The sequence below is a fragment of the Papaver somniferum genome, chromosome 9 (assembly GCF_003573695.1).
Source record: "Papaver somniferum cultivar HN1 chromosome 9, ASM357369v1, whole genome shotgun sequence".
In the NCBI taxonomy this organism is placed as follows: domain Eukaryota; kingdom Viridiplantae; phylum Streptophyta; class Magnoliopsida; order Ranunculales; family Papaveraceae; genus Papaver; species Papaver somniferum.
Genome location: NC_039366.1, coordinates 197,685,171 through 197,711,733, shown reverse-complemented (window position 1 = coordinate 197,711,733; position 26,563 = coordinate 197,685,171). Strand labels below are relative to the sequence as shown.

At 39.2% G+C, this 26,563-nt stretch overlaps 1 protein-coding gene across 1 annotated transcript; it reads left to right on the top strand.

Annotated features, from left to right (window-relative positions):
- The first annotated feature begins 4,245 nt into the window (after nucleotides 1-4,245).
- LOC113313076 lies at nucleotides 4,246-25,900 on the top strand. Its single transcript, XM_026561802.1, has 9 exons — nucleotides 4,246-4,267; nucleotides 4,622-4,736; nucleotides 4,866-4,898; nucleotides 5,436-5,552; nucleotides 6,061-6,167; nucleotides 6,271-6,342; nucleotides 6,466-6,849; nucleotides 25,391-25,568; nucleotides 25,681-25,900. Exons 1-9 carry the CDS (start codon nucleotides 4,246-4,248, stop codon nucleotides 25,898-25,900), a joined length of 1,248 nt encoding a protein of 415 aa, XP_026417587.1.
- The last annotated feature ends 663 nt before the right edge of the window (nucleotides 25,901-26,563 follow it).

Genomic DNA, 26,563 nt, shown 5'->3' with positions numbered 1-26,563 from the left:
TTTGTGTGGAAATTATTTGCAACAGCAGTCATATTATTGCTTCAGTAATTAGTAATAACTGGTTAAATATTTACCTGCATCAACTGATACCATGATGATTGTGATAAAGAAGACGGCCGTGGAAATATTGCTGATGAAATTTCTGGCCATTATGACTGCTGATCAACTTAATTGAACTCGCTCTGGTATCGGAGATTAATCTCTTTTCTGATCCCGCACTCTCCTTCTAAAGAAAATATATATGCTATCAAGGGATTTTGATGTGATACTCGGATTCAATTTAGCGTTCTATTAATAGCATTGGGCCCTTGCCTTCAGCTGGAATAATGCCGGCTATTGTTTTAGAAAGTATGCGAACCACGTCATACACGATCACAATAACTCGATGGGACAGGATCTTAAAAATATTTGACAGATATGAGTTTACTGTATGCACGTCCGGTTGGTGGTATGATCGTGCCGTTGTGAAGTCCAAATTTCATCTGATTGGTTGATTATTTAACTGATAGCCCCATTACCTTTTATGTTTAGAATCCCGACCCTTACTAGATAACTCCCTAAATTAAAACAATGGTGGAGATTAAAATGTAAAATATACACTCGTTAAGGAGTGTGCACAAATTCGGACTTCCGGTGGTGGACCTGTAGGGGTCAGCAAACCCACTTATCTTTGAGTAGTAATTTTTGCGAATATTTATCTTCCACCATTTCCAATGAGTGGCGAGGGAATTCCCTAAACATCTGAGGTGACAGTGAGTAAAATCGTTGCGTAAAAGATTTAGGAATTACCATGTCTTATGGTGTTACAACTTGAGTGTAAATCGATCTGTTGAATGTTACTCGACCGTGTTACAGGTTCTTGATCGGGAATCTGTATACCGAGTTCCACTTCCTCTAATGCTTAATATATTTTAATAACTTTACGTTTTAAACTCTGTAGTAGTGTGATAACTTAGGCTTAATACCTTTAATAATGGACATGCACTCCATAACTCCCCTAGTGTTAATGCCATCATTACTACATTCTCTTATGTTTTCCTGTAATTGAGGCTCACTTCCTTTGTAATAAAACAACTAATAAGAATTCCCTTCTTCTTTTTTCTCTACTTTCTATGTCTCATTTTAGTTTATAATACGTTATCAGCGCTCTATATCGAGCTTCGAAATTTCTAAGAAGAAAATCAGCAAAGGAGAATTGGCGTTATAAGAAAAAAAAATTTCTAAAAATTTATATTAGTGATTGTTTTATAAATCTCCAAATATGCTTGCATTGGTATGCTTTAAAATCTTATGCTAATTTTTGGTTTGATTTGTTTTGTATGTATTTTACTGTGCTGGACTAATACAACTTTGATGCATAAGTAAACAAAGACAATCAGATGGTATTGTTGGTTTCATTGCTAACCCATTTTTTTATATACCAATTTTGTTAAGGTATTTCTCCAATTTATTATTGAATCAATTTAGTGAGCCTTATTTGGCATATTATTGTTTTGTCTTATTGAAAATAACAAAATCCATGTCTATGAGATCATAAAATATGTTCTCATTAGAATGAATTTTTTCTGATATGATTTCATATCTTGGCCCCACCAAGTTTAAATTTTTGGGTGCAATTGAATTAATTATATGAAGACATGGTCCATATCTATGAATATTTGTGATCAATATTAAAAAAAAAAATTGATTTCCTTTCTTCTCTATTTATTTTAATAAAGAGAAGAAAAAAAATCCATCTAACGATGGTTTGCAGTTTTTATTCCTTTAATGAAACTGTAACCACTAAAAATTGTTGTTAACGCAATTTAATTACCTATCCGGTAACTAATCACGTGCATGGTTGAAAAACCTACGACCATTTTTTTGTTGGTGTCTTCGTTCATTGGAGGAAGATCATGTGACTTTTATATTAGGTTTCTATTCACCTACAAAAAACCATTCATCTAACCACACAGTGGATTTCCCCTTAGCGATAACTAAAACGACAATTTCTTTACTATTATTTTGTCAATACGAGAGCTTGATAAATCTTATAAACCAATTGGTGATAATTTTCTCCGTCGTCTCTATAAGATGAGAAGATAAATTGGTGCATTTTATAAATTTTTTCCAATAAGAAGTGATATTTTTCGACCACATAATGGATATTTTTTTTGAAATAACGATAATGATTTCTTTATTTGTTAAAGAAACATTTTATGCCAAACCAAATTGGTTTTTCCTTATCGATCCCAGAAATCATATACCGTTATTATGGTAGATAAACAGTTTCAAATACGAATAGAATGAGGAATCATTGTATTCTTGAAGGATATTTAGCAATTCTTGATTTTTCCTCGTGGTAATAATCTCCAATATTGAAACCATTCCAATTGTAGATGGAATATGGTTGGACATAAAAGATCAAAGGGTGCGCACCCGGCTAGTTAGCTTATATTATTAGTCTTTTTGGAGACTATATTGATCTTGGTATAATTTTCTTTTCATAAAAAATAAGTCCATAATTTCCTTCTAAATCATTATTTCGTTGAACCTCAACTCACGAAATTATTGGAGATTTATTTGCATATTTTATATGTTTGCTTGTCCAAATCCAAGATAATTTGGAAGATCTAGAGATTTTCAAAGGATGAGAATTTGGGAAATATTTAGTTTTCAGAAGTTGAGCCCAAAGTTGATCTTGCTCTGATATGAGACGGCTAGCTAGTTTAGTAAAGAGAGCTATGTTAAATTGGTGTGGATTCTTGATTCCAAGATCTTCTTGGAAAATAGGTTTGCAGATACTGGCCCAAGCCCTTATATATTCTCCTCGTATATCGGGCTTATCTTTATTCCACCAAAAATCTCTTTGGATTTTGTCCATTTGATCCAACGTTTCTTCAGGTAAAGCTAGAATTTTCATTTGGTAAGTAGGATAACCTTGAAGAATGGATTTTATTAGGACTTGACTTAGTAAACTAGAAATCAAGATATAGTTTTGATCATCCAACATTGATAACAAGCTTGAGATAACAAACCTTGTAGGTTCAACCGAGCAATGCTCTAAAAAATTTAAATAATTCCTACGACTGATATTACCTTTTGAATATCATGATCCTAATCCTACAAGTGACCTTTATCAAAATCTATATTCTTTTCCTTGGAGAGAGGATAATTAGACCACGGGTTTTAAAGGTTGATCGATGGGCCTATGGGCTTCTTTAATGGGCAAAATGAGATCCATAATAAATGAAACCTGTTTTGAGGCATACTCAAATGTTTTTAGGCATATAAAACCATTTTCCTATCTAAGGTGGGTTTATAAGGGGTGTCCTAGCATTGGGTATATTATTAAGTTACCCTTAATTATTTTATTATTTACTTATATACCCTTCACCTAAAATTAAAACATATACCTAAATTAACCAAATCAAAAATCATTTTCATTCCTAACCTAATTTAATCATTAATCAAACCGTTTGGATTTTATTTTCGTTGGCGATTAATTATTGATTCATAAATCTCTGATCATTGATTAAAACCACAAGTTTTAACGAGTCATGTGAAGTGTTGCACAAAGAGATTTAGGTTCAGATCCGCATATTGGAACCCATATCTTTGTTCTTCCATTATTTTTTATGTTTCAAACGGTTAATAATTAAACACGAAAATGATAGCCGAACTTCACTTTGTTAAAAAATCACACTTAGTTCGGTTGTTCAGTTTTTTAATCGAATCCACCGACCTTAATTCCTCAGTTATAGAGTGAAGCTCGGCTGATAACTTGTCAGCGGAACTTAGGTATATTTTCAGAAATCATAGATTCGCCTAACAAGTTATCAGTCGAACCGTTCATCTAGTCAGTAGATCTAGGTTGTAAAAATTCGATTTTTTGACAAATTCAACTTATAAATAGGACATTAAACCTTGTTTAGAAGTTTACCTTTGTATTAACAAACCTTAATTATCTATAGTTCAGCAAATCTCAAAGGACCAATTTCTTGTTCTTTTTCTATAACAAACCCTAACATAACTCTCTGAAAAACAATCTTTAAAACTAAGACTATATTATCATCGACATTAACCACTAATCATTAATATTAGATTCTAATTAGTATCATTAACATTAATGAAGTAAGAGCATTATTTTCGTGATAAAAATATTATGGTTAAGGGGTTATTGATTTTACTACATTCTATTTTGTCATTACCTTGTATGCCTCAAAAAATTTAAGTATGCCTCAACAAAGGATTCTAATAAATTAAATGAACTTCAACAATAAGGCAAGTGGGCCTCCAAAAAAAACCTAGAATGTTTCCATGATAAACAAAATGAGAGTTTTCCACGATAAATCAGATTAGTCTTCCATATTAAGCCAATTAGGTTTCTATTATATGTAATGTAATTAGGATTCTAATAAATTAAAACTTAATCACTGTTGTATATGTAATTTTTTGGTTTGCTTGCATCTTTTCTGAAATACAACCTTCATTTAGGAGTAGGGATGAAATGCATCTCTCTAGCTTCTCTTACTTTCGTTTTCTGTTTTCTTTTTTTTTTCATTCTTCTTTCGTTTTCCTTGATATTTATACTCGTCGACTTTTGCAATAATCTCACTGAGTTGTCTCTCTGCTTGATCAGGTGATTTCGGGAATGAGAATGTCGAACTTGTTAGAAGCGTTTCAGAGCTTATACTTCCAAAAGCTGTTATATTGGGGAACCACGATTGTTGGACTACCCAACAGTTTTCACAAAAGTAAGCTGACAGTGAAATGCTATGAGTCCCTTACGTTGCAAATACTGATGGCTCATCAGATAAACTCTCTTCCAGGAGTTTGTTCTGCCCAGGTCTGATCTGAATCGTTACATTTTCTATCTTGAACAGGAAGAAAGATCGTGTCCAACTTCAGCTGGAATGGTGAGTTTATTTCTGTTCGACATCTGAACCATGCAAAGCCTATCTTGTCACTACTTTCCTTGTAATTGTTTAATGAAATAATCATATAAGATGATGTAGGTCATAGTAATCTTAGTATGTAAATCAAAACTGTTTGGGGAACCAGCTTTGAATGTCACTGTGATGTATCTTCCTAGCGTTTCTCTTCACCATATTTATACCATACCCACATAGGGCTGAATTGATGACCTTGTAGAGATACTAAAGGGATGTGTCTCCAATAAATTTTAAAGGTATTGGAGAGGATACCTTGTAGTTATATGACTTCCATATCGACAGCTCACGGACTAAAGATACACGAGTAGTCTTTGCTTTTAGGTACAGTCTTTGGGAATACATTAAAAGGAATAACATGGTTTGTTATGAGAAAATTTATAGCTGATTACAAGATAGAGAAGTTTGTTGTTTTGCTTGTTGCGTGTCAGAGTTTTAACTTTCTGATAGCAGTTACCATAAAATTGACGAAACAGTTAACAAGTGCTTTTCCTTGGTGACCAGTCTTGGAGAGGAGCACGTGGGTTACCGTCGTTTAGACTTTCCTAATTTAAAGCTGAGTGTTGTTGGTGGGCGTCATGGGGGTAATAAAATCTTCCGGGAAAAACTTCTATCTTCGAGGTTGGTATCGCGTGCTAGAACAAGCTATATGACTAGACAACTAACCCTATTTGGTCTTATTCTCATTTTCTGCATTGATGCATTTAACCCTGGGTATTCACGAGTACAGTGTTGGGTGTTGCACAATGTATTGATGGTATTGCCATTCCTCTTTGAAATACTTCGCCAAAATTAGGATACTTCAAGATCTAAGCTGCCTTCCTTTAAACTAGTTTTTATAATTTTTGATGACCATGTGCAAAATACTATTCCTTATAAGATGGATTAGGGATTAATTTTCTTTAGCTTAATATTATTTCGTGTTTGAGAAAATGGCTACAATCAAGCTGCTTTTTATCAAATGAAAAGTGTTGGTCTAAGTAGTTTATTTCTTATCACACTGTAAATAAGAGGTTGTCACTAATACACACAACCATGCTGAATTCATTTCTAAATGAATGATCTTGTATATTTTTCCCATGATTATGAAACCCTTTGAGAAATGAGTACCGAAACGAAACTTTTTCAGATATGGAGTCCAAGATATGAATGGAAGTGCCGAAAAAATATGTAAAGCGTCTGTAGGAACACCAGAGGGTCATTCGATTGTACTTCTGGCACATAATGGACCTACAGGTATATTTGTCATTTTGTCCTACTTATTGGTTTGTACTCGCTACTCGATGTAGCTGTACTAAAACTCAACTTCTGCTCTCCTTTCTTGTTTTATATGTTGCAGGTTTGGGATCTGAGAAGAATGATATATGTGGAAGAGATTGGGTACATCAAGGCGGTGACCATGGTGATCCAGGTAAGCAAACTTTAATCGTGAAATCTTTCCCACGTTATGTTACAGAATAAATAATTCTGATTAATAGGAGTCATAAATTTTATTAATATGATAATTTAGTGCCATATGTATGACCTGGTACAGATCTAGAACAAGCTATATCCAACACGAAAGAAACTACCAAATTCCCTATCCCCTTGGTTGTCTTTGGCCATATGCATAAAGAATTGGCATCAAGAAACGGACATCTTCGCAAAATGATTGTAGTTGGAGCAGACAATACTATCTACTTGAATGGAGCAATTGTACCTAGGGTGAAAAAACTATTTCATGAACAACGAACTGGTACTGGAAGCTCCTCCACTGAAGGCGCACCCGTTTGTCTTGTGCCCGAGCCCAGTGGCACAGTTGGAGGTTTTACGCTAGTTGAGATTAACGACGGAAAGCCTGATAAGATAGCTGAGACTTGGGTTTCCATTATTGGGGATGAAATCAAGATTGAAGAAGAGCTCATACTATTTCAAAGTGGTATGCGAGCTTCTTCCTTGTAGTTTTCAACGTCCTTTTTCTCAGTGTTTTTGCCTAATTTGGACGTTTAAGGAAATGCAAAAATAAAATCAACTTCACCGTGTACTTCTCCGTGGATTTTCTCTAGCATATATAGCGAAACTGCAGACGTATGCCTACTCTGCATACTTACGGTGAAGCTAAGAGTTGGCCATTTGAATGGGACCTATTATGACTGTGTGTACATATTTCATCATCAAACACGTGTATGTGAGAAGACACGTGGAGAGCATGCGGACCAAGTCATCAAAACATGATGACACACGCCCACAACCAAGAAGCCCATCCCGTCGACGTCGGATCTTCGCCCGAACAAATCCAAGGGCAGAAGTCAAAGGATGTACCAAAAGCACGGTGTACTGCGGAGCACCAAATAACTCCCGGAGAGTTGCTTTATCTCATCCCCAAAAGAAGCCAAGATCAACGGTGAAGAGAAGGTTGACTGACATGGAAGTGACAGGGGCAGAAGACACTTGTCCGACACGAGCATGCGTCTCAACTACCCGCATTAAACACTCTGAGCAGTGTACGTGTCGATCAACCCGTGGAACGAACGAGGATGACTCTGCGTGATCAAGCAATAAACGAAGACCTCCGTGATGGACACAAAGCACAAGAAGATAAGGTTCCAACGGCTCTCAGAAACGGGTCCCACACTCTAACCCTATAAATACCCCCTCTCCACCAAGAGAGAGGGGATCGAAAAGAGGGAGAGAAGTCGAGAGAGAAGAATTGTTATTGTAAGTTTACCTTTTAAAATTCGCAGACCTATGTAAACTCCAAAGTCATTCGACTACCTCTGTAATCATCAAATGCATAGTGAAAACGACAACCCCGTGGATGTAGGCCTTAGTGCTGAACCACGTAAATCCCAGTCTTATTTACATTTCAGCACTTTACATCCAGTTCATACTCCACGAGTATTACTTTTACACTTCGTTTTCTTTATCTTCCTCTGGTGATGATATTAGACGAGGCAATGATAAACCCGAAGGTTTTGAGCCAATGAATCAATACAATCGTCTCATCAGTGCGAGCATGTGTATAGAATGCGAACATTGTTTGTGAACATATAGATGCCTTCGTGATTTACGTGTTCACAATATGGCGCTAGAAACAGGGACTTTCGTCCCGGTAAAAGATTTATCTTATCCTGTGATTTCACCTTAAACTAGCATATTATTTCTCTGCTTCATTAGCTCTAGCAGCATCTTTTTTTTTTGTTAACTTTATTATCTTCAAAAACACACCCGTTATCGGCACAGATCCGCACGATCGATGCAGTTTAAACTGATTAAAAGATTTGCCGCACAGATCCACGGATTCACATTTTTAGTAGATCTCATACGGACCTGTTTTTTCGGTGGATTTTCGTGCATTTTCAAAGGATCTACGTGCATTTTCCAATGGATCTTCACGCGTTTTCATGCATTTTCAATGAGTCCGCACTTTTAATAGACCTTAACCCATGTATTTTAACTCATATGTTTTATTCAAAAAAGCCTCCCTACGGTTTACTCTGTGCCCTCGGGCAGTTTCTCCCTACGGTTTATTCAAATAAGCCTCCCATCCTGGAATAGGGTATTTTGCAAACATAAACAAAACTAACCCGATCCGCGCGGACATTTCTGTTTCTCGCTGTTTGAAACTCCCTTGTGCATAAAGAAAGCAACGAAAGGACCCAAGATGGACAAGACGCAAGAGGCAGGAAAATCCAAAGCATCATCAAAGGAAGCACCAAGGACAACCCCGGTCATCACCCGAAGCAAGCAGAAAGGAGACAAATCCAAAATGACTAGTCAGAGGCAGGATACTGCGGAAATCACTTCGCCTATGGACGCTAATTCCGTTGCAGTCGCGGCTCTCAAAGCAGCAGCAACAAAGTACAGTACGGCTGCGACAGCCCCGAAGGCTGCGGAAACCTGCAAAATTTTTGCTACGAATCAATTTCATCAACAAAAAGAAAGGGTGGTTGAATCCAAAACACATCAACCCGCGCATCCTCCAACCTTCGGAATGCCATCAACGAACGATCAGAATCAAACCGTGCCGGCGTTTCCAACATCGCAGATGGGCACTCAGCCTGAAAGACCAAATTTGGAAATGCCAACAATCGAAGCTGATCCTCCACCACCTTTAGTGCAAACCGTAGAAGAAGGCGGCACCATGGCCGTAGTAGCACGAGCTGAGACTCCTAATCAGGGGTCAAACCAATCACATCGACTGATGGCTGAGCTTGAAGAATTGAAGAACAGCCAGCAGGTTTACGCAGATGTTGTAGCTTTGCTGGCCAGAAAAAATCAAGATTTAAAAGACCGGATTTCCCTAAGCACGAAGACCAGCCAACAACTTGATGAAGCAAATTCAAAGGCACCAGAACCTAATCGAGACCGAAGAGTCATCATAGCAAACGCGGCTAGGGGAAGTAGTACATCCGACCCGGATTATAATGACGAAGAATCAGACTATCACGGGCAGGAGATCATAGGGCACCACCGCGCAATGGAAGAGCTGTGTGATAAAATGATGGCTGAGATCAGGCAGTTAAAAACTAGACAAGGCGGGGGAAGGTTAGAAGAGGTCATTCTCAGCACAGAAGCAAGTACTTCAGCGGCTAGCCAAGGACAGGATCCTACAAAATAGCAATTAAAGAATATCCCTGTCCTTGGGGAACCAAAGCAAATGTTCGCACCAGTAGAGCCCGTAAAGGAAATCAACATAGGAACAGAAGAAGACCCGAAGATAATCAAAATAGGGACCATAATGGGTGAAGGAAGAGAAGCATCCTTGACCATGCTACTTAAGGAATACGCGGATGTATTCGCCTGGAAGTTGGGTGACATGCCGGGGATTGATCCAAAAATAATCCAACATGAGATACGCGTCAAACCAGGCACGCCACCTTTCAGGCAGAAAATAAAAAAAATAGCACCGGAGTATCACGGTGCAGTAGAGAAGGAGCTCCAAAAATTACTAGACGAAGGCTTCATCAAGGAAGTAAAATATCCGACATGGATCTCGAACATGGTCATTGTTCCCAAAAAAAAACGGAGGGGTCAGAATATGCATAGACTTCACCAACCTCAACAAGGCGTGCCCAAAGGACAGCTATCCGCTACCAAGCATTGATCAACTAGTTGAAGCAGTGGAAGGTTACGAAGAACTATCGTTCATGGATGGACAGTCTAGTTACAACCATGTAGCCCTGGAAGAAGAAGATCAACAACACACTGCATTCTACACCTCGCATGGCCTTTATTGCTACACAAGAATGCCCTTCGGGCTTCGAAACGCAGGGGCGACGTACCAAAGAATGGTAGATGCTATCTTTAAACCGTGGATCGGTAGTACTCTGGAGGTCTACGTTGATGACATGCTCGTCAAAAGCAGGATGCTCGAAAATCACCACCAAGACCTGAGAGATATTTTTGAAGCAATGAGGAAACATCACATGAAAATAAATCCAGAAAAGTGCACCTTCGGTGTCACATCAGGGAAATTTCTCGGATACCTGGTGACGAAAAGGGGCATTGAGGTGGATCCCGCGAAAATTCAAGCCATGGTAGAAATTTCATCTCCAAAGAATTTGAAAGAAGTACAAAGGCTAAATGGGTCCTTAGCAGCTTTGGGAAGATTCATTTCCAGATCCTCGGATAAATGCAAGCATTTTTTCAATATTCTCAAAAAAGGAAGCAAGTTTGAATGGACCATAGAGTGTGAAGAAGCTTTCCAAAAAATCAAAGAATATATGGCTTCAATTACAATCCTACAAAAACCGGATCCCGATGAGATCTTGGCACTGTACATAGCAGCAATGGAAGACGCAGTTAGCGCGGTGTTGGTCAAAACAAACACGAAGGTAGAACATCCTATCTATTACGTCAGCAAAACCCTCAATTCTGCGGAAAGGAATTACACGAAGATCGAACAACTCATCTTGGAACTAGTATGGGCTACTCAAAAGTTGAGAACTTACTTCTTAACTCATGTCATCCGCGTACCATGCAAGGCACCACTGGAAGCAGTCCTCAAAAGCACGGGGAAAGTAAGAAGAATAGCCAAGTGGAACACCCACCTGGACCAATTCCACATCATCCACGAAATTCAACACTCCCAAAAATCCCAAGTCTTGGCAGACCTTCCCTTGGACAATGATGAAGAAATCATGGGCATGCCAGAAACTGACGAGGAAAATAAGGACCCGGTTGACATCCTCGAACCCTCGAGCCAAATATAATGGGAAGTCTTCGTTGATGGATCCAGAAATAAGGAAGGTGCGGGAATAGGCATTGTCATCACAACCCCAACCGGAGAAAGGATAGTACACGCACTCAGATTGGAATTCAAAGAGCATACCAACAGTATCGTCGAATACGAGGCAGTCGTACATGCCCTTCGCTTAATAATAGAAATGGGGGTAACTGATGCAATACTAACAAGTGACTCGCAGCCAGTCATAAAGAAGATAGGGTTTGAATACAATGTGTATGACGATACCCTCTCAGCTTACATGGCCTTGGTCCAAACATTGGCATTGCAAATAACGAACATCAAATTTAGGCACTTATGCAGGAGAGATCTCAGAAAAGCAGACGCCCTAGCATACATATCATCCATGCTGAAGGAAAAGAACATTGAAGCTATCAAAATAACAAGAGTATACGAACCTGCGATTGCATCACAATTTTCCTTCGCTACAAACCAAGATACAATGGAAGAAGATATTGAATATCAGATAAGGGAAGACATCCATAACGATTTTAACGAAGAAGAAATCTTGTCGAGAGCTAATCAAGACGAATATTTCAGCAACGAAGATGATTGGAGATTGATGATTCATGCATTTCTCAAAGATGGGATTTTACCCGTGGATCATAAACAATCCAGAAAAGTACAATCCAAAGTAGGAAGATATGATCTTCGGGATGGGGTGTTATACAAGAAATCTTTCCTTGGACCTTTACTATGATGCTTATCCAGAAAAGAAGGGCATCAAATCCTGAACGACATTCATTACGGCGACGCCGGAAATCATAGCGGCATGAGATCACTAGACGACAAAGCGAATGTACAAGGATATTACTGGCCCACAATGATACAAGATGCCGCAAGAATGTCCCGACGATATGAAGAATGCCAGCGTTTCGCCAAGAGGATACACGCACCAGCCACAATGCTAAACAATGTGGATAGCCCATGGCCATTCGCAAAATGGGGCATAGATATCGTGGGGCCTTTCATCGAAGGGTCAGGAAAAAGACGATTTTTGATAGTAGCCACGGATTACTTCAGTAAATGGGTAGAAGCTAAAGCATTAGCCAGGATCAGAGACGTGGACGTGTTTACCTTCAAAATATCATTTGCAGGTTTGGTATACCAGCAGAAATTGTGTCCGACAATGGTAGGCAACTACAGGGGAAGAACATAGACATGCTCTTTGATACTTTCAAAATAAGAAAGAACAAATCCACGCATTTATATCCTCAGAGCAACGGACAGGCGGAAGATACTAACAAAACCCTCGGTCTTATTCTCAAAAAACAACTTGACAAACACAAGGGGCGGTGGTGTGAACAACTACACAATGTATTATGGGAATACAGAACTACCCGAAGATCGGCCACCGGGGAATCCCCATTTCTCCTCACCTATGGAGCGGAAGCGGTCATCCCAACGGAGATCCTAATGCCTACCACGAAGACCGAAGCATGGGAGAAAAATCTCACAGCCGACATGATGCTAGAGAGATTGGACGACCTAAAAGAACGAAGGGAAGCTGCATTAAAAAAGATGGAACATTATCAACGAATATTAGCAAGAGAATACAACAAAAAGGTTAAGCTTCGAAATTTTGTAGAAGGACAGTATGTGCTAAGAACCATCCCGCCCTATCAACGAAAGAAAAAGTGGGGCAAGTTAGCACCCATCTGGGGAGGACCTTTTATTATACATGACATCGCAGGAAGCGGTTCCTACTATCTCCGCTACCTAAAAGGCGAGGTTCTACAACGCCCTTGGAATGCTAAGTGGCTTAAGCTATACTACCCCTAGTAGCAGCGCAGTTTTGCATCTGCGTGAAGAACTACCATAAGAAGAAGGCATCGTACCCGCTCGGCTTGTTTCTATCTCTGGACGAGGATTAGCAGACCTCAATATATCAATCAAACGAACTCTTTGCAAATTCCGAAGCAATTCTGCGGGATGAACAAACAGATCCGCGGGACGAGCACCTGTACATACGACACATCGAGTAATAAACTATCAATATTGGGGAAAGTAGTTAATCTACAATCTCTCAGGGCTCCCCCATCAGTGTCTATGAGTGTAAGACCAGGGGGAAGGCACCCAGCAGAAAGAGATACCCAACCAATCTTAAGGCAACGGGTCGACGGAATGGGTGTATGTAAGTATTTTAACCCCATATCCTAGAACGTTGCCTCGGCCCCACCGTCTGGGAATCCTCTGGCCCAGGGTTCGCCAGCGGGGTGACAGGTCTCAAGACGATCACGAAGGTACCTCCCTTCGGTATCGCACCCAAACACTTAAAACATTCTTCTTTTGTTTTTAATGTCCTTCCTCACAATGCTTAAAATAAAAAACAAACTGATACTGCAGGTATACCAAAATAATGATCCATTTCATAAGGGTTGGTTACAAAGAGCGTCAAGGCCAATTCAAAGAAAAAACACATCAAAAACATTCTCTTTACAAAATACTAGCAAAATCTAACTGAAGGCTAATGCCGTGGTTTCTACTTGGAAGATGCCGTCCCATCAGCATGGTTGTTCCGAAGAGTTGAAGGGACGCTCCCACCAGAAGAGGGTCCCGAGGAGCCAGGCAAGGAGGCAGGTACAGGACGACGTGGATAGCTCTTGACAAGGCCATGATCGGTCTTAAGGCCAAGCTCAATCTTCTCCAGCATCTTGTTTGTCTCCTCCGCCAATTGGCACCGAGCCTTATGCATAATAACTGTCGTTCGCTGGTGGGCTTGAGATAACAACGAGGACAGACGATTCACTTCTTTAGAAGCAGCACCAACGGCCTCCTCGCGGGATGCCACCAGACTCTTAAAATAATTAGTCTGTCCTTCCTGCTGCACTAAGGAAGATTGAGCCTTTTCAAATTTTTCATTTGCAGCGCGGAGTTGTCCCTCGAGCTCTGAAAAAGACAACACAAGGGAGTTAGCACATAAAAGACATAATCACACTCGATGAAATGAGGTTATACCTTCGACACAAGCCGAAGCCTCTTCATACTCATTAACAACCGCGTATCGCGCTTCGTCAAGATAGTCATATTCCTCGGATAGTTTCTTATAATCTAGTTGAAGGTTGGTGAGAGAAAATTGACTTGCATCTAATTCTACCTGCTTTATCGAATCCATGTGACGAAGACGGTTGACTTCGTTGTTTATCTCTGTTACCCCTTTGTTAAGTCTGTACATGCATACTTCGAGATTTCTCTTAGACTCAGCCTGGCGGGCTATTTCAGCGCGAGACGCAGCAAGGTCTTTGCTGAGAGCCCCAACCTCGTCTCTGGCATCGTCCCTTTCTCTGGTAATACACCGCATACTCTCCCTAATTCCCGGAAACGGAAGGGAGCGAACCTTTCGTAATTCCTCCTTCAGAAGATGTATTCTAGCCTCTAATAACGAAGTACGCTCACGGGATTCCTGCAGATTCTCACGTGTCCACAGCAGCGTACCATTGAACAAAATACGGTCATGGTTATACGGATTTTGCATATCAACCATCTGAACATGCCTTGCGCGCCATCCCTCAGCCCGAGCGTCCCACTTTTTGGCTTCGCTCTTAATTTTTTCGACCAACTCTTTGATACGAGATTTTTGTCGTGCCCTTTCATTCCGAAGCCATATCAGCTCGGGGACTCCACCCACTGAAGATAGGGTGGGGAGACTCAGACAGAACAACAAAGTAGTAGAAAGGAATTACGAGGGATAAAAGATGGAGAAGAACTAAACCTGTGAAAGCTGAAACTTTGCCGCGAGTTTGCTCTAACTCAGCGCGAACGGTGGCAAGCTCTGAACGAAGACCAGCCTCCGCTTCACCCAGCCTTTCTTTCTCTTTAAGGCTATTCTTCAGTCTTCTATCTCCCCAGCCCCCCCCCCCCAAAAGAACAACCCAGCCAGATGCCTTTTCCCTGTGACGAAGCTTAGCCTCCAGCTTCAAAGATTTCGCTTTAAGAATTGATACAGAACATGGTTACAATGCTCACTCCTCATCATCTACACATCAAACGGAAAACATTATTACACCGAAGGATTCAAGTGTCACGAAGAGATATGTACGAGAACTTACCTCCAAAACACGCTGCTAGGGAAAACCATATTGGTACCCATCGGCTATGGCCATCATTTAAGCAACAGAAGATGGAGGGTCCGCTACAAGGGTAGCCTCTGGAACACTCAAGCTTTTCCCCCACATCTCGGCAACACGCGCCTCGGAAGATAGTTCCATCATACGACGAGTATAAGCATCAGAATCTTTCTCGCCAGAAACCACCGGGGCAGGATGAGGAACAAACAGCAGACTCTTTTTCTTGAGCCAATCCATTATGACATCCTCACCCTCAAACATCAGCGAGTGAGGAAAATTCTCGGAAGGTGAGTCAACCACAGATTTCCCCTTTGCTGTCATTTCCCCATCAGCACAAGTCTCGGCATCACCACGCGCAATGTGATCATCCGCGCCCTCATTCTGAACAGCAGCATTTTCCTTACCAAAATCCCCGAGCACATCCCAATCATCATTGGGGGAAAGCAAAGAAAAGTCTTCGGGAAAACCGAGGGCATCATCAAAGAGTTCCCCTGCGGAATATATCCTGTCAAAGGAGAACTCTTGAGAAATGGTGGGGAGAGTTTCCGCAGCCTCACCCCCTCCGATAAATTCCGGACCACCAGGGTTATCACCAGCAGGAGCAGACATTTTCGCGGTAACACTTCCCTCGGCCACCGCGGTATTATTTCCCCCATCAACACTATCACAACCCGCACCAACCTCTTCCTCGACATCAGGAGGGGAAGTATCAGTGCGTTCTTCCCCATCAGACATTTCCTCATCCTCGGCAAATTCTTCGTTCACTGGATTGGTAACTTCTTCATGAACCTCAGCCTCACCCGTCACAATGGTAGAAGACTGCTTGGGCCCAATCTTTTTCTTTTTCGACACCTGCAGACCAATAAACGTTCCACAAAAAGAATTATTTACTCATACACAAAGTTTGATTTTCAAAAAAGGAGGGGCGCGACCAGAATCTGCAATAACCATACCTTGGTAGTAGCGGTACTCTTCGGTGGAAGTATAGCACCAGAACCCTCTTCCTCGTTTCCATCAACAACGTCGAGAGCATAAGGAAAGTTCATGCCCTAGAAATTTAAACACCAGGGACAGAAATCCCCATAACGAGCAGGAGGAGATTCACGAGGCCTGCTACTCTCAGAAGGACGCCAACCGCGCGGACCGGGAATCCAACCATACGCCCAAGGACCAAAAATTTCAATAACAGTGGCATGCCACTCATAATCATGGTCACGCTTGATCATTTCACGAGCAGGAAAAAGTTTCCGCTGAGCCGACCCCTCGGTGCTTGGAACGTATTTCAGTTTGGCATCGCTCACCTCACTTAAGAGACGAATTTCGCCCCGAGGAGCAGCGAGGTTACGAAGACTAACACTCCACGGTTTACGGTTCCTACTATTTACATAATTCCCAAAGGAGCTGTTGAAGTTTTAAGGAGTATACCACTCCCTCTCAGCGGGATTTGGAACGTAACATGTCATCGTCGTCTCCCCCTTACTCCGCAGATAACATTCCCTCAGTGCATGGAGATAGTTCCCCGATAATTGCGACACGGAACGACTATGAGTATTGGTGGAAGATCCTTCACGACCATCCAGCACATCATAATAAAAGGAATCACCAGACTTATACAACGGCAGCATAAGACCCGCCTCGAAGGCTCCAACCGTAGTCAACAGATGAAACTCATCAAACTGATACTTAGAGATGAGCTCGTAAGTAAAATAATCCTCAGGGGCATATAAACGAACCTCGAAGGCTTGGAGCTCATGCTTTTCCTTGAAAACTTCAAGTTCAATGTGCTTAAACGTGAATTTCTTTTTGCTAACCGAAACGCTGCGTATCACCGGGACAGCCTCCTCTTCTTCCGCGGGATCGGACGAACCAACAAAAGCTTCGGAAGCTTTTCTTTTGAAAGGAGGATTTTTAGATGATTCAGCTCTCGGCACAGCACCTTTGGAGTTCTTCCCTTTGAAAGAAAGTACTGGAGGCGGCGCAAAAGGGTTCTGCACGGGCACTATAGAACGAAGAGGGGGAATATCGAAGGTGTCACCGCGAGGAGGTGTCTGCGTACACCTGGAGTCATCACGATGATGAGAAGGAGCACGGTTGGCAGCGTATCGAGACCCGGAAGGGCCCTTCGATGGATCCCCCTTCCTAAGAGGTGAAGCCTTCGTCCCAGAAGAAGACGAAACTCTATTACCGCGGGGATCCATATGCGAAAATTTAGAGAGATCTCCCCCATATGGAGATGTACCAGACTCTCTACGCAGAGGGGATCTCGGCAGACTGGAAGGCGGAGTTTGATAAGGAAGCCGCGGACGATCAGACATGGCTGCGAGGAGGTACAAAAAACAAGTTAGAAGCAAACACGAGGGCATCACCAAAGACCAAAAAAAAAATCAATCAATCAATCAATACAATTGAAACACTGGCCTCCTCGACTTGAGAAGAAGAACAGGGGCAAACTAGCATACATGCATCGAAAGATGTTCTTCATCACAAACAAGGTACAACAGCAGCAGGAAATTTACAATCAACAGAATCAACACAAAATTTAAAACAACATAAACAAAGAAAAAAAACCTTACCACCACAAACAAAATCCCAAAAGAAGACAAATGAGAGAACGAACCAGAAACAAAGAAGAAACGAGCGTGATTAATGCTAGGGCAGAGAGAATTTAATGGTTGAAGAACAAAGGATGAAGTCTGACAAGGAGAATGAAATTAATTTTTTCTCCTCTCCTTTATATACTCGAAAGAAAGAGAAGGAAGTTAATGGAGGAATGGGAAACGTGCCCATTAAATGAGCAGTTAATGCACGAGTGAGAAACGTACCCAAGTATCTAGGAGAAGTTATTAGGAGAGAGGAGGAATATGTAACGTCTGTTTTCTTCAATGCTCCCACTAAACACTCAAGCCTGAAGAAAATGGGCAAATTGTGTGTACATATTTCATCATCAAACACGTGTATGTGAGAAGACACGTGGAGAGCATGCGGACCAAGTCATCAAAACATGATGACACACGCCCACAGCCAAGAAGCCCATCCCGTCGACGTCGGATCTTCGCCCGAACAAATCCAAGGGCAGAAGTCAAAGGATGTACCAAAAGCAAGGTGTACTGTGGAGCACCAAATAACTCCCGAAGAGTTTCTTTATCTCATCCCCAAAAGAAGCCAAGATCAACGGTGAAGAGAAGGTTGACTGACATGGACGTGACAGGGGCAGAAGACACTTGTCTGACACGAGCATGCGTCTCAATTACCCGCATTAAACACTTTGAGCAGTGTACGTGTCGATCAACCCATGGAACGAACGAGGATGACTCTGCGTGATCAAGCAATAAACGAAGACCTCTGCGTGATGGATACAAAGCACAAGAAGATAAGGTTCCAACGGCTCTCAGAAACGGGTCCCACACTCTAACCCTATAAATACCCCCTCTCCACCAAGAGAGAGGGGATCGAAAAGAGGGAGAGAAGTCGAGAGAGAAGAATTGTTAGTGTAAGTTTACCTTTTAGAATTCGTAGACCTATGTAAACTCCAAAGTCATTCGACTGCCTCTGTAATCATCAAATGCATAGTGAAAATGACAACCCCGTGGATGTAGGCCTTAGTGCTGAACCACGTAAATCCCAGTCTTATTTACATTTCAGCACTTTACATCCAGTTCATACTCCACGAGTATTACTTTTACACTTCGTTTTCTTTATCTTCCTCTATGTGAACGCCTGTGGTGATGATATTATACGAGGCAATGATAAACCCGAAGGTTTTGAGCCAAGGAATCAATACAATCGTCTCATCAGTGTGAGCATGTGTATAGAATGCTAACATTGTTTGTGAACGTATAGATGCCTTCGTGATTTACGTGTTCACAATTATTGGTATGCATATGTTGCGTCAGTTTATTAACAACGTTCATGTACACTCGCATAAATGGAGAAGAAGAAAGATAAATACGTGTACGTAAGCTGTAAATACTCTGCATTTGAGTTGGCATTTGTCAGTCTGAAATGGATGTTCAAGCGAAGACTAAGAATCCACCAAAAGATGTCCAGTAGTGTACAAGTTTTTGTATTAGCCTCAAGGCCTTAATCTTTTGTTCTCTAAGTATACAATAATTTTAATTCTTTTGAAGCATGACACTAATTGTACTTGCCTATAGACATACGCGTGATCCTCCTGCCATTTTGTTTCAAAATCCATAAACATGTCATCATTCGTCGAATATCTCTCTGCAAACCTTGGAATTCTAGAGTTTCGGTACAATTATATTTTTTTCAGAAAAGAGGCATATTCCTCAAATGTATCGATAGTAATTCTTCAAATTGAAATCGAGATCTATTACAGGACTGACCAGAGAATTTTATAGAAATAGTTAAACAGACAATAACTTGGCATCATTGCAAAATGGCGTAATTTGGAAAAGAAACCTAATTATACCGATCTGATTCCAAAGTAACAGGACAAGTTCAAATGGGCGTGTTTGGATCAAAAGAAACCCGAAAAATAAACCTAACTGTGTCAATCTAATTCCAAAGTAACATAAAAAAGTTCAAATGCCTGGTTTGGATCAAAAGAAAATCAACAATAGAAATGCTTATATCAAAAGGTTTAACCACTTCTAAAGGTTTTGTTTTCAAAATCATACCGAAGATGATAAAGGTTGAAAAGGATACGCAGATCCAACCGTTTGTCAATAATTTTATCAAAGTAGCAGTAATATAGGTAACAGTTGAGTAACATATGTAACACGAAAAAAGTAACATAGGTAACACTGAAAACCTAACAAACCTAACGAGTATATTAATTGAATACCCCTAGAAATTGACCCCTTCAAATATACCCTTACATCACAATAAATATACCCGTATTTTCTAAAAACTTTATCCACTTAAAAATAGATTATTTATTATCTTAATACTCTCATTTATATTATGTTTTTCTTCATTTCAAAATAGAGAAACTTTTATTTTCTATCACTTCACCGCCACCACCATCAACAGTCCACCACCACCATTCCACCACCTACAAACTGTTACCACCACCAGTACACTGCCGCCTCCACCATCACCAGTACACCGCCGCCGCCATCACCACTGAAATTTGACGCAATCGAAGTTGACACCATAATATGGTGTCAACAACCCAAGTTGATACAAAAGTTAAAACTTCAAAAATAAGTTAGGTTTAGATTATGACGGAAATAGTCGAAGTTGACACCATAATTTGGTGTCAACAACCCAATTTGATACCAAAATTAAAAATTCATAAATAATTAGATTCAAATGATGTCAACAACCGAAGCTGACATCAGAATCCGGTGTCAACAGCCGAACTTAACATCATAATATACTGTTAACAACCCTAGTTGATACCAAAATTAAAAATTTAGAAATCAATTAGTTCCAAATTATGATGTAAACAAACGAAGTTGACACCAAAATATGATATCAACCACCAAATGTAACACCATAATTTGGAGTCAACATGTCAAGTATTACACATGATAGTTTAAAGTACAAATATGTCCAAGAGAAGAAAAACGAACCTATCTTCTACAGGCGGCGTTCAAATCTGCATTATGGGGTCTATTCACTTTGTGATTTCACAGCAGCATCAGTGGGTATTTTTGGGTTTCAGTGTGTTAGTATGGGCAATTACCAAAATTTTAATGAAGATTATGACAACAACCAAGTTAGGGTTTATATCAATGAAGATTTGTCTGAAGTTGATACCAGAAGTGTTGACCGATTGAATATGCATTGGTGGTATTTGGTTGAGCTGGTAAGGAGGGTGTTGCTGCCTTAGTCATGGCCATGAACAGACCGAGTGAAGACACCGTGTATTTCCGGAGTTGATTGTGTATGTTGTTTGGTCTGAAAATGTGTGGAGTGCTGAATCAATGGAAAAAGGTGTTGTGGGTGGAATATTTAGAAAGGCGGAAGATAATATCGTTTAGTTGGTCTGGAAGTAGGAAGGTGAACTGGGTTCAGGCTAAGAAGTTGGGAAGAAGAGCAAATATCAACTGATATTCTTGGTGGTTAGACATGCAGAATGTGGAATAGGTGTTTTAGCCGGAGTTGGCCAGTTAATTTGGAGTTGAGTTCTGGTAGTGGATCGAGGCCTTTGGATTTTTCTGGAATGGTACAAGTAGGGTTCTTTAAAATGGAATAAGTGTAATTGATGAAGCTTCGAAGGACTAAAATGTCTTTTAAGATGGGGAAATTTTGACACCCGGCAGATAACTACAACTAACTTTCCATCCATTATTTTTGGTCAAATAATTGTAAGAAATAAAAAAACAAGCCTAGATTTGTAAAAATCCATAATATTATTTTGCATTGGATATTACAATCCTTCTTTGGTAGTTTAAAATTCTCGTAAATCAGATATATTTTTCTAAGAAAGATAATTTCCAGTAATACCCTTTTAGATTTAATGTTATTTTATTTTTGTCATGTTGGCATTTTTTTGTTTTGTGCAAAAAAATCTTCAATTGGTTATGATAATACTTGTTTAGATTAAGTTAAGCCGGATTAGTCTTAATCCGTATTAAGGTATATTTATGGTATTAGTCATACATTAAATACTAGTTTAAGGTTAATGCTAAATAAGGTTGGGTCTAAGCATGCCATGTCATATGAGGTATCCAATGTAACCATGAGGTGTCCTCCAACTCATGATTGAAAGGTTGGAGTGACATGCGACAAGCATGATTAAAACTCACTTCTAGCGTTATATGTTTTATAAAAGAAAATTTGTTTTCATCCACCATAAAGTAATGTGAGGAAATAGAAGTTGATAATAAGTCATGAAAGGTTAAGTGTCTTGTGTGTTTCTATTTCCTTGTTCACAACCTGTTTTACTATGAACTATACGTAATGTTCTTGCTTCATATGGTGTTGTTTTCGTATGTTGTTGTGCATTCTAATTCTAGTGTTAAGTTATGATTTCGGCATAAGGTTGGTTAATGTCATGTTTAGGTTCAAGTAATAATACTTAAAGAGCTGAAATTCCAACATTCAAAATTTATTTCACCTAGTTATTACATATTCAACAGTTATGGTGATCGTAAGGTTGAGGTTTTGGACAGTTTTCTATCTAAAGTTGTAGTTCTACTTATAAGCGGTGATTTCGTACTTCATACTTGATGGCGTGAGTCTGAAAATTCAGGACAACGAGTATTGGAGAAGTTGTAGAAGGTTTGTGTATCACAATCAAGGTTTGTTTACATGTGCAGTAGATTTGGACTTCTTAAGATGACGGTTTTGTTGTAAGTACAGGTATGAATGTTTCTGTTTTGGAAAGTTGTAACTTGTAACAGTTTGTAGCATCCATTACTCGACTAAGTATTTCCATAATGATACTTTGAGAGTATGTGGAAGTGTTTTAATGAGAATTATGTGATTTTAGTGGTTTGTTTTGATACAGTTAGAAATTGAAAACACGAATCTTTCCCACGGTGTTTTGTTTATAAAATTTGATTTGGATCAAGTCTCATATGAGAAAAAGATTTCCTTACGAGGTCATAAACTAATTAAGACTTATTGTATGTAGTATTTTCTGCCTAAAGGTGATTTGTGATGATACAGAGTTTTGTTTTGAGTTTAGGATGTTATTGTTCTAGCTTATTGACATGCTATCTTTATGCTTTATTAGTCTGGAAAATAAAGTGATAATAAACATGTATTTGTTGTGATTGAAATCTGAAATTCAGTGGGAGTGATGTTTTTGGTTTTGTCATCATGTTTGCTCCCATATTATCTGAATCTGAATTTTTAGTGGAAGTGTGATGCTTATAGTTTTATCATCATGTTTTTGATAATTGACATGTTATTACTTGTTTTGTTTGAATAGTTGTATAAACTGATGATATGCATAGTTTGATGTATGTTGTGGTATTATTTGAAGTTAAATGGGAATATGATGTTTATGGATTTGTCATCATATTTGTTTCCTTACTTTTGTAAGATGTATATGATCATAAAGTAGTCTCTGGTATGCGACATAAAGATCTCAATTGGATATCGCTAATATCCTAAAGTTCTTGGTCTCATTAGAATACGAGAATAGTGCTTAGTTCGAGCAAGACAATTGGGATATCACTAAGGATATATGCTGGTGGTGTAAGAGCATATGTTGTGCTGCTTGTATGAAATTAATCCAATCCAATAAAGTTAGAAGTGCAGTTCAGTTTTAGCATAAGGTTAAGCCAAATAAAGTCTTTAAAGTTGAGTTTTGTTTTGGCGTAAAGCTAAGCCAATAAAATGTTTTTTGTTTTGAAAAATTAAAATGTTTTACTTGAGAATAGTAGGTCGTTTAGTTTTCTGATTGTAGAAATGACTTATGCATCTTAAGTGTGACGTTAGGTCTCTATAGTCGAAGGCTAGCATACTATTTTGACTCGAGTGTGCGTCTAACATAAAAAGTTTTAATAAAAAATTTTAAAGAAATGTTTTGTTGCTTAGGCTATTGAAAGCTTTGCTGGACAAATAATTGCACATATAGGGATTGTTTCTGTTCCATTTTTTATATTTTCCGCCTCTCATTCTCTCTAAATTAAGAAGAAAAACAATCCATTTATAATTTTATAATCATTGATGTTTGGTTAACTAAAACGTTCAATATATATATATCACTACCGAATCGTATTTCTTGTCATCGCCACCACCCAAATGACCAAATGCGCCAACAATCTAAGAATATATTATCCAAAGTGGAAGAAGAACCATCCAACCTTTTATATTCGTACGACGTGTACAAAACCAGATAAATTGTACCTCGTCCAGATTTTAATTTGCAAATAGCATTTCGAGACTTCGGTCATCATAATTATCACGAGTTTAAATAGAAATTGGTTATATTGGTTTAATTATTTTTTGTTTTTTTTGAAACACACTGGTTTATTTCAGTTTTATAAGGATATTAGTGGTAGTAAAGGATCTGGGTTTTTTAAATTGTGGATGATTAAGAATGTTCTCAGGAATAATGGGGTTTTTAAAATTGAGATAAGTAAAGGATTTGGGTTTTTGAATCATTGAAGATCTGGATGGATTTGGACAAATTTTGCCGAGGTTACGGTGAGCTACTAATTGGGTATTCGCATGAATGGTTTTTTTTTGTTGTTGTTGTTGTAATTGACGTTGCAGAGATTCCAAAATTATAATTGTGAATGATTTGATATTGATGATCACAAAGATCACGAAAGAAAAATAAATTGAAATATCAATTCATTAGGGTTTACTTCTATCGATCTCAATAGTCATTTTTCTTTTTTTTTTTGTGATTTGGGGTTTTAGTAGTGTTGCTGGTATGTTTTGTAATTGGAAAATTGATGAAAGAATAATAGAAAGTTGAGTTGATTAGTGTTTTCCATTGGTTTTACATAAGTCTTTTCCAATCTAAAATAGAATTATTTTTATCTTCTTTGACCTCCACAAGTGTATGGATATCTTCGTAGACAAGACGGTCATAATTCCCCGTAATAAATGCAAATATCGTGGAAGATAATTGTTACAGCTGTTCCCAAGAACCACTTACTTAAAACCCTTGTGTATTCTGGCGCTCTTTCCGATCACGAATAAAGGTTTAAGCGGGAGGGAGAGAAAGAGCCGGTCTGTAAAGTCAGGGCTTTTCTTTATAAATCTGCTTCAAAATCTGATCGTCACAGAAGGCGATTTTTGAACTCAACTTAAACGAAATAATAATGTCTTTCTGATTCCTGTATTTATGATCATTCCCATGTTTGATTGATCTTTTGTTGCTTGTTATTATTTTAGGTATTGAAATCAAACCTAGGAAACTCTTCGTTCTCCGTCGTGATGATACTCAAGGAAATTGAGGAGACAAATGATGATGAGAAGTCTGAGAAATGCATCCGCAGACATCTCATGAAGAAGTACCAACTAGGAAGCGAATCAGAGATCGATGATCAAGAGATTTGCGAGGTATAGAGTGAAGATGAAGATTCCTCGGCGACAGCTACTGATATTGAGCAAGAAAGCAATGTTAAGGCGAAGAAGAAAAAGAAAAGGAGTCGTGGTGAGGATGGGGATGCAAAGACTGAACATATGGATCATGATCATGTTGAACTGAAGCCTATGGAGGAACAACCCAGTGACATGTGAGACCTGAACCGTTTATAGTACCTTTTTGTGTTTTCTATTGTGTTCAGAGTGGCTCTTATTTATTTCTAGTCCATTCAAAGTTTCATCTAATGGCATCGCGCTTGGAAGCGATGTTAAGCCCAAGAAGAAAAATATAAGGAATCGTGGTGAAGACGGAGCAAAGGCTAAAAACATGGATCAAGATTGTGTCAGAGTCAAACCTGAGGATGAGAAACCTAGCGATAGGTTAGACCTGATCTGCTTTGGTCAACCTTTCTTGTTTGTTCTTACGGGCATATCCTTAATTGCCTTTTTTGTTATTTTCTTAGCGACGACTCTTGTTTATTTGTAAAATCAGGTTGTTTGAACCATCTAAGCATTCATCTATGCGATCCACTGATATTGGACCAGAAAATGTTACACCCAAGAAAATGAAAAAAAAGGATCATGGAAACGATGGAGATGCTATATTAGGAAATAGGGATATATATAGCCAAAAGAGTTATATAGTATTAGGTATTAGAATACGTGTGGCTCAAGTCTGTGACTTGAGACCCAAGTTTTGCCTTTGTGTATAAATATCTATGCGATTGAACGAGAAGATACGAAATATACTTAACCAAAACTTAACATGGCATCGAGAGACGATTTGAAACCCTAAACCTAAAACATTTAAGTTATACAGGATGGAAGATGAAACAGAATCATCAACCAAAGGAAAGAATGGAGAGTGTAATCTGCAGAAGAAGAACCCAGTATACCATCTTGGATTCAGTGATGGTCCCGGTATTATCATTACCCCGATTGTTTTAAAGGGAACCAATTATGATGAGTGGGATAGAGCCATGAGAAGATCGTTGATAGCCAAGAGAAAGTTTGGCTTTGTTGATGGAACCATTAAAGAACCTGTAGACCCTGATCAGTTGGAAGAATGGATTGCAGTTCATTCAATGTTTGTTTCCTGGATTAGCAACACATTAGAGTCTTCAATCAGATAGACTTTGGGAGATTACGACGATGAAAGCCTTCTCTGGACACACTTAAAGAAAAAAATTTGTGTTGTGAGTGGAACACGGATCTGTCAACTGAAAGCCTCTTTAAGTGATTGCAAACAAGGAAAAACTGAGAATGTAGTTGTGTATTACGGGAGATTGAACAAAATATGGGATGAGCTGGTGACCTATATGAAGATACCACAGTGCAAGTGTGGTCTATGCACTTGTAATATTGCAAATCAGGTC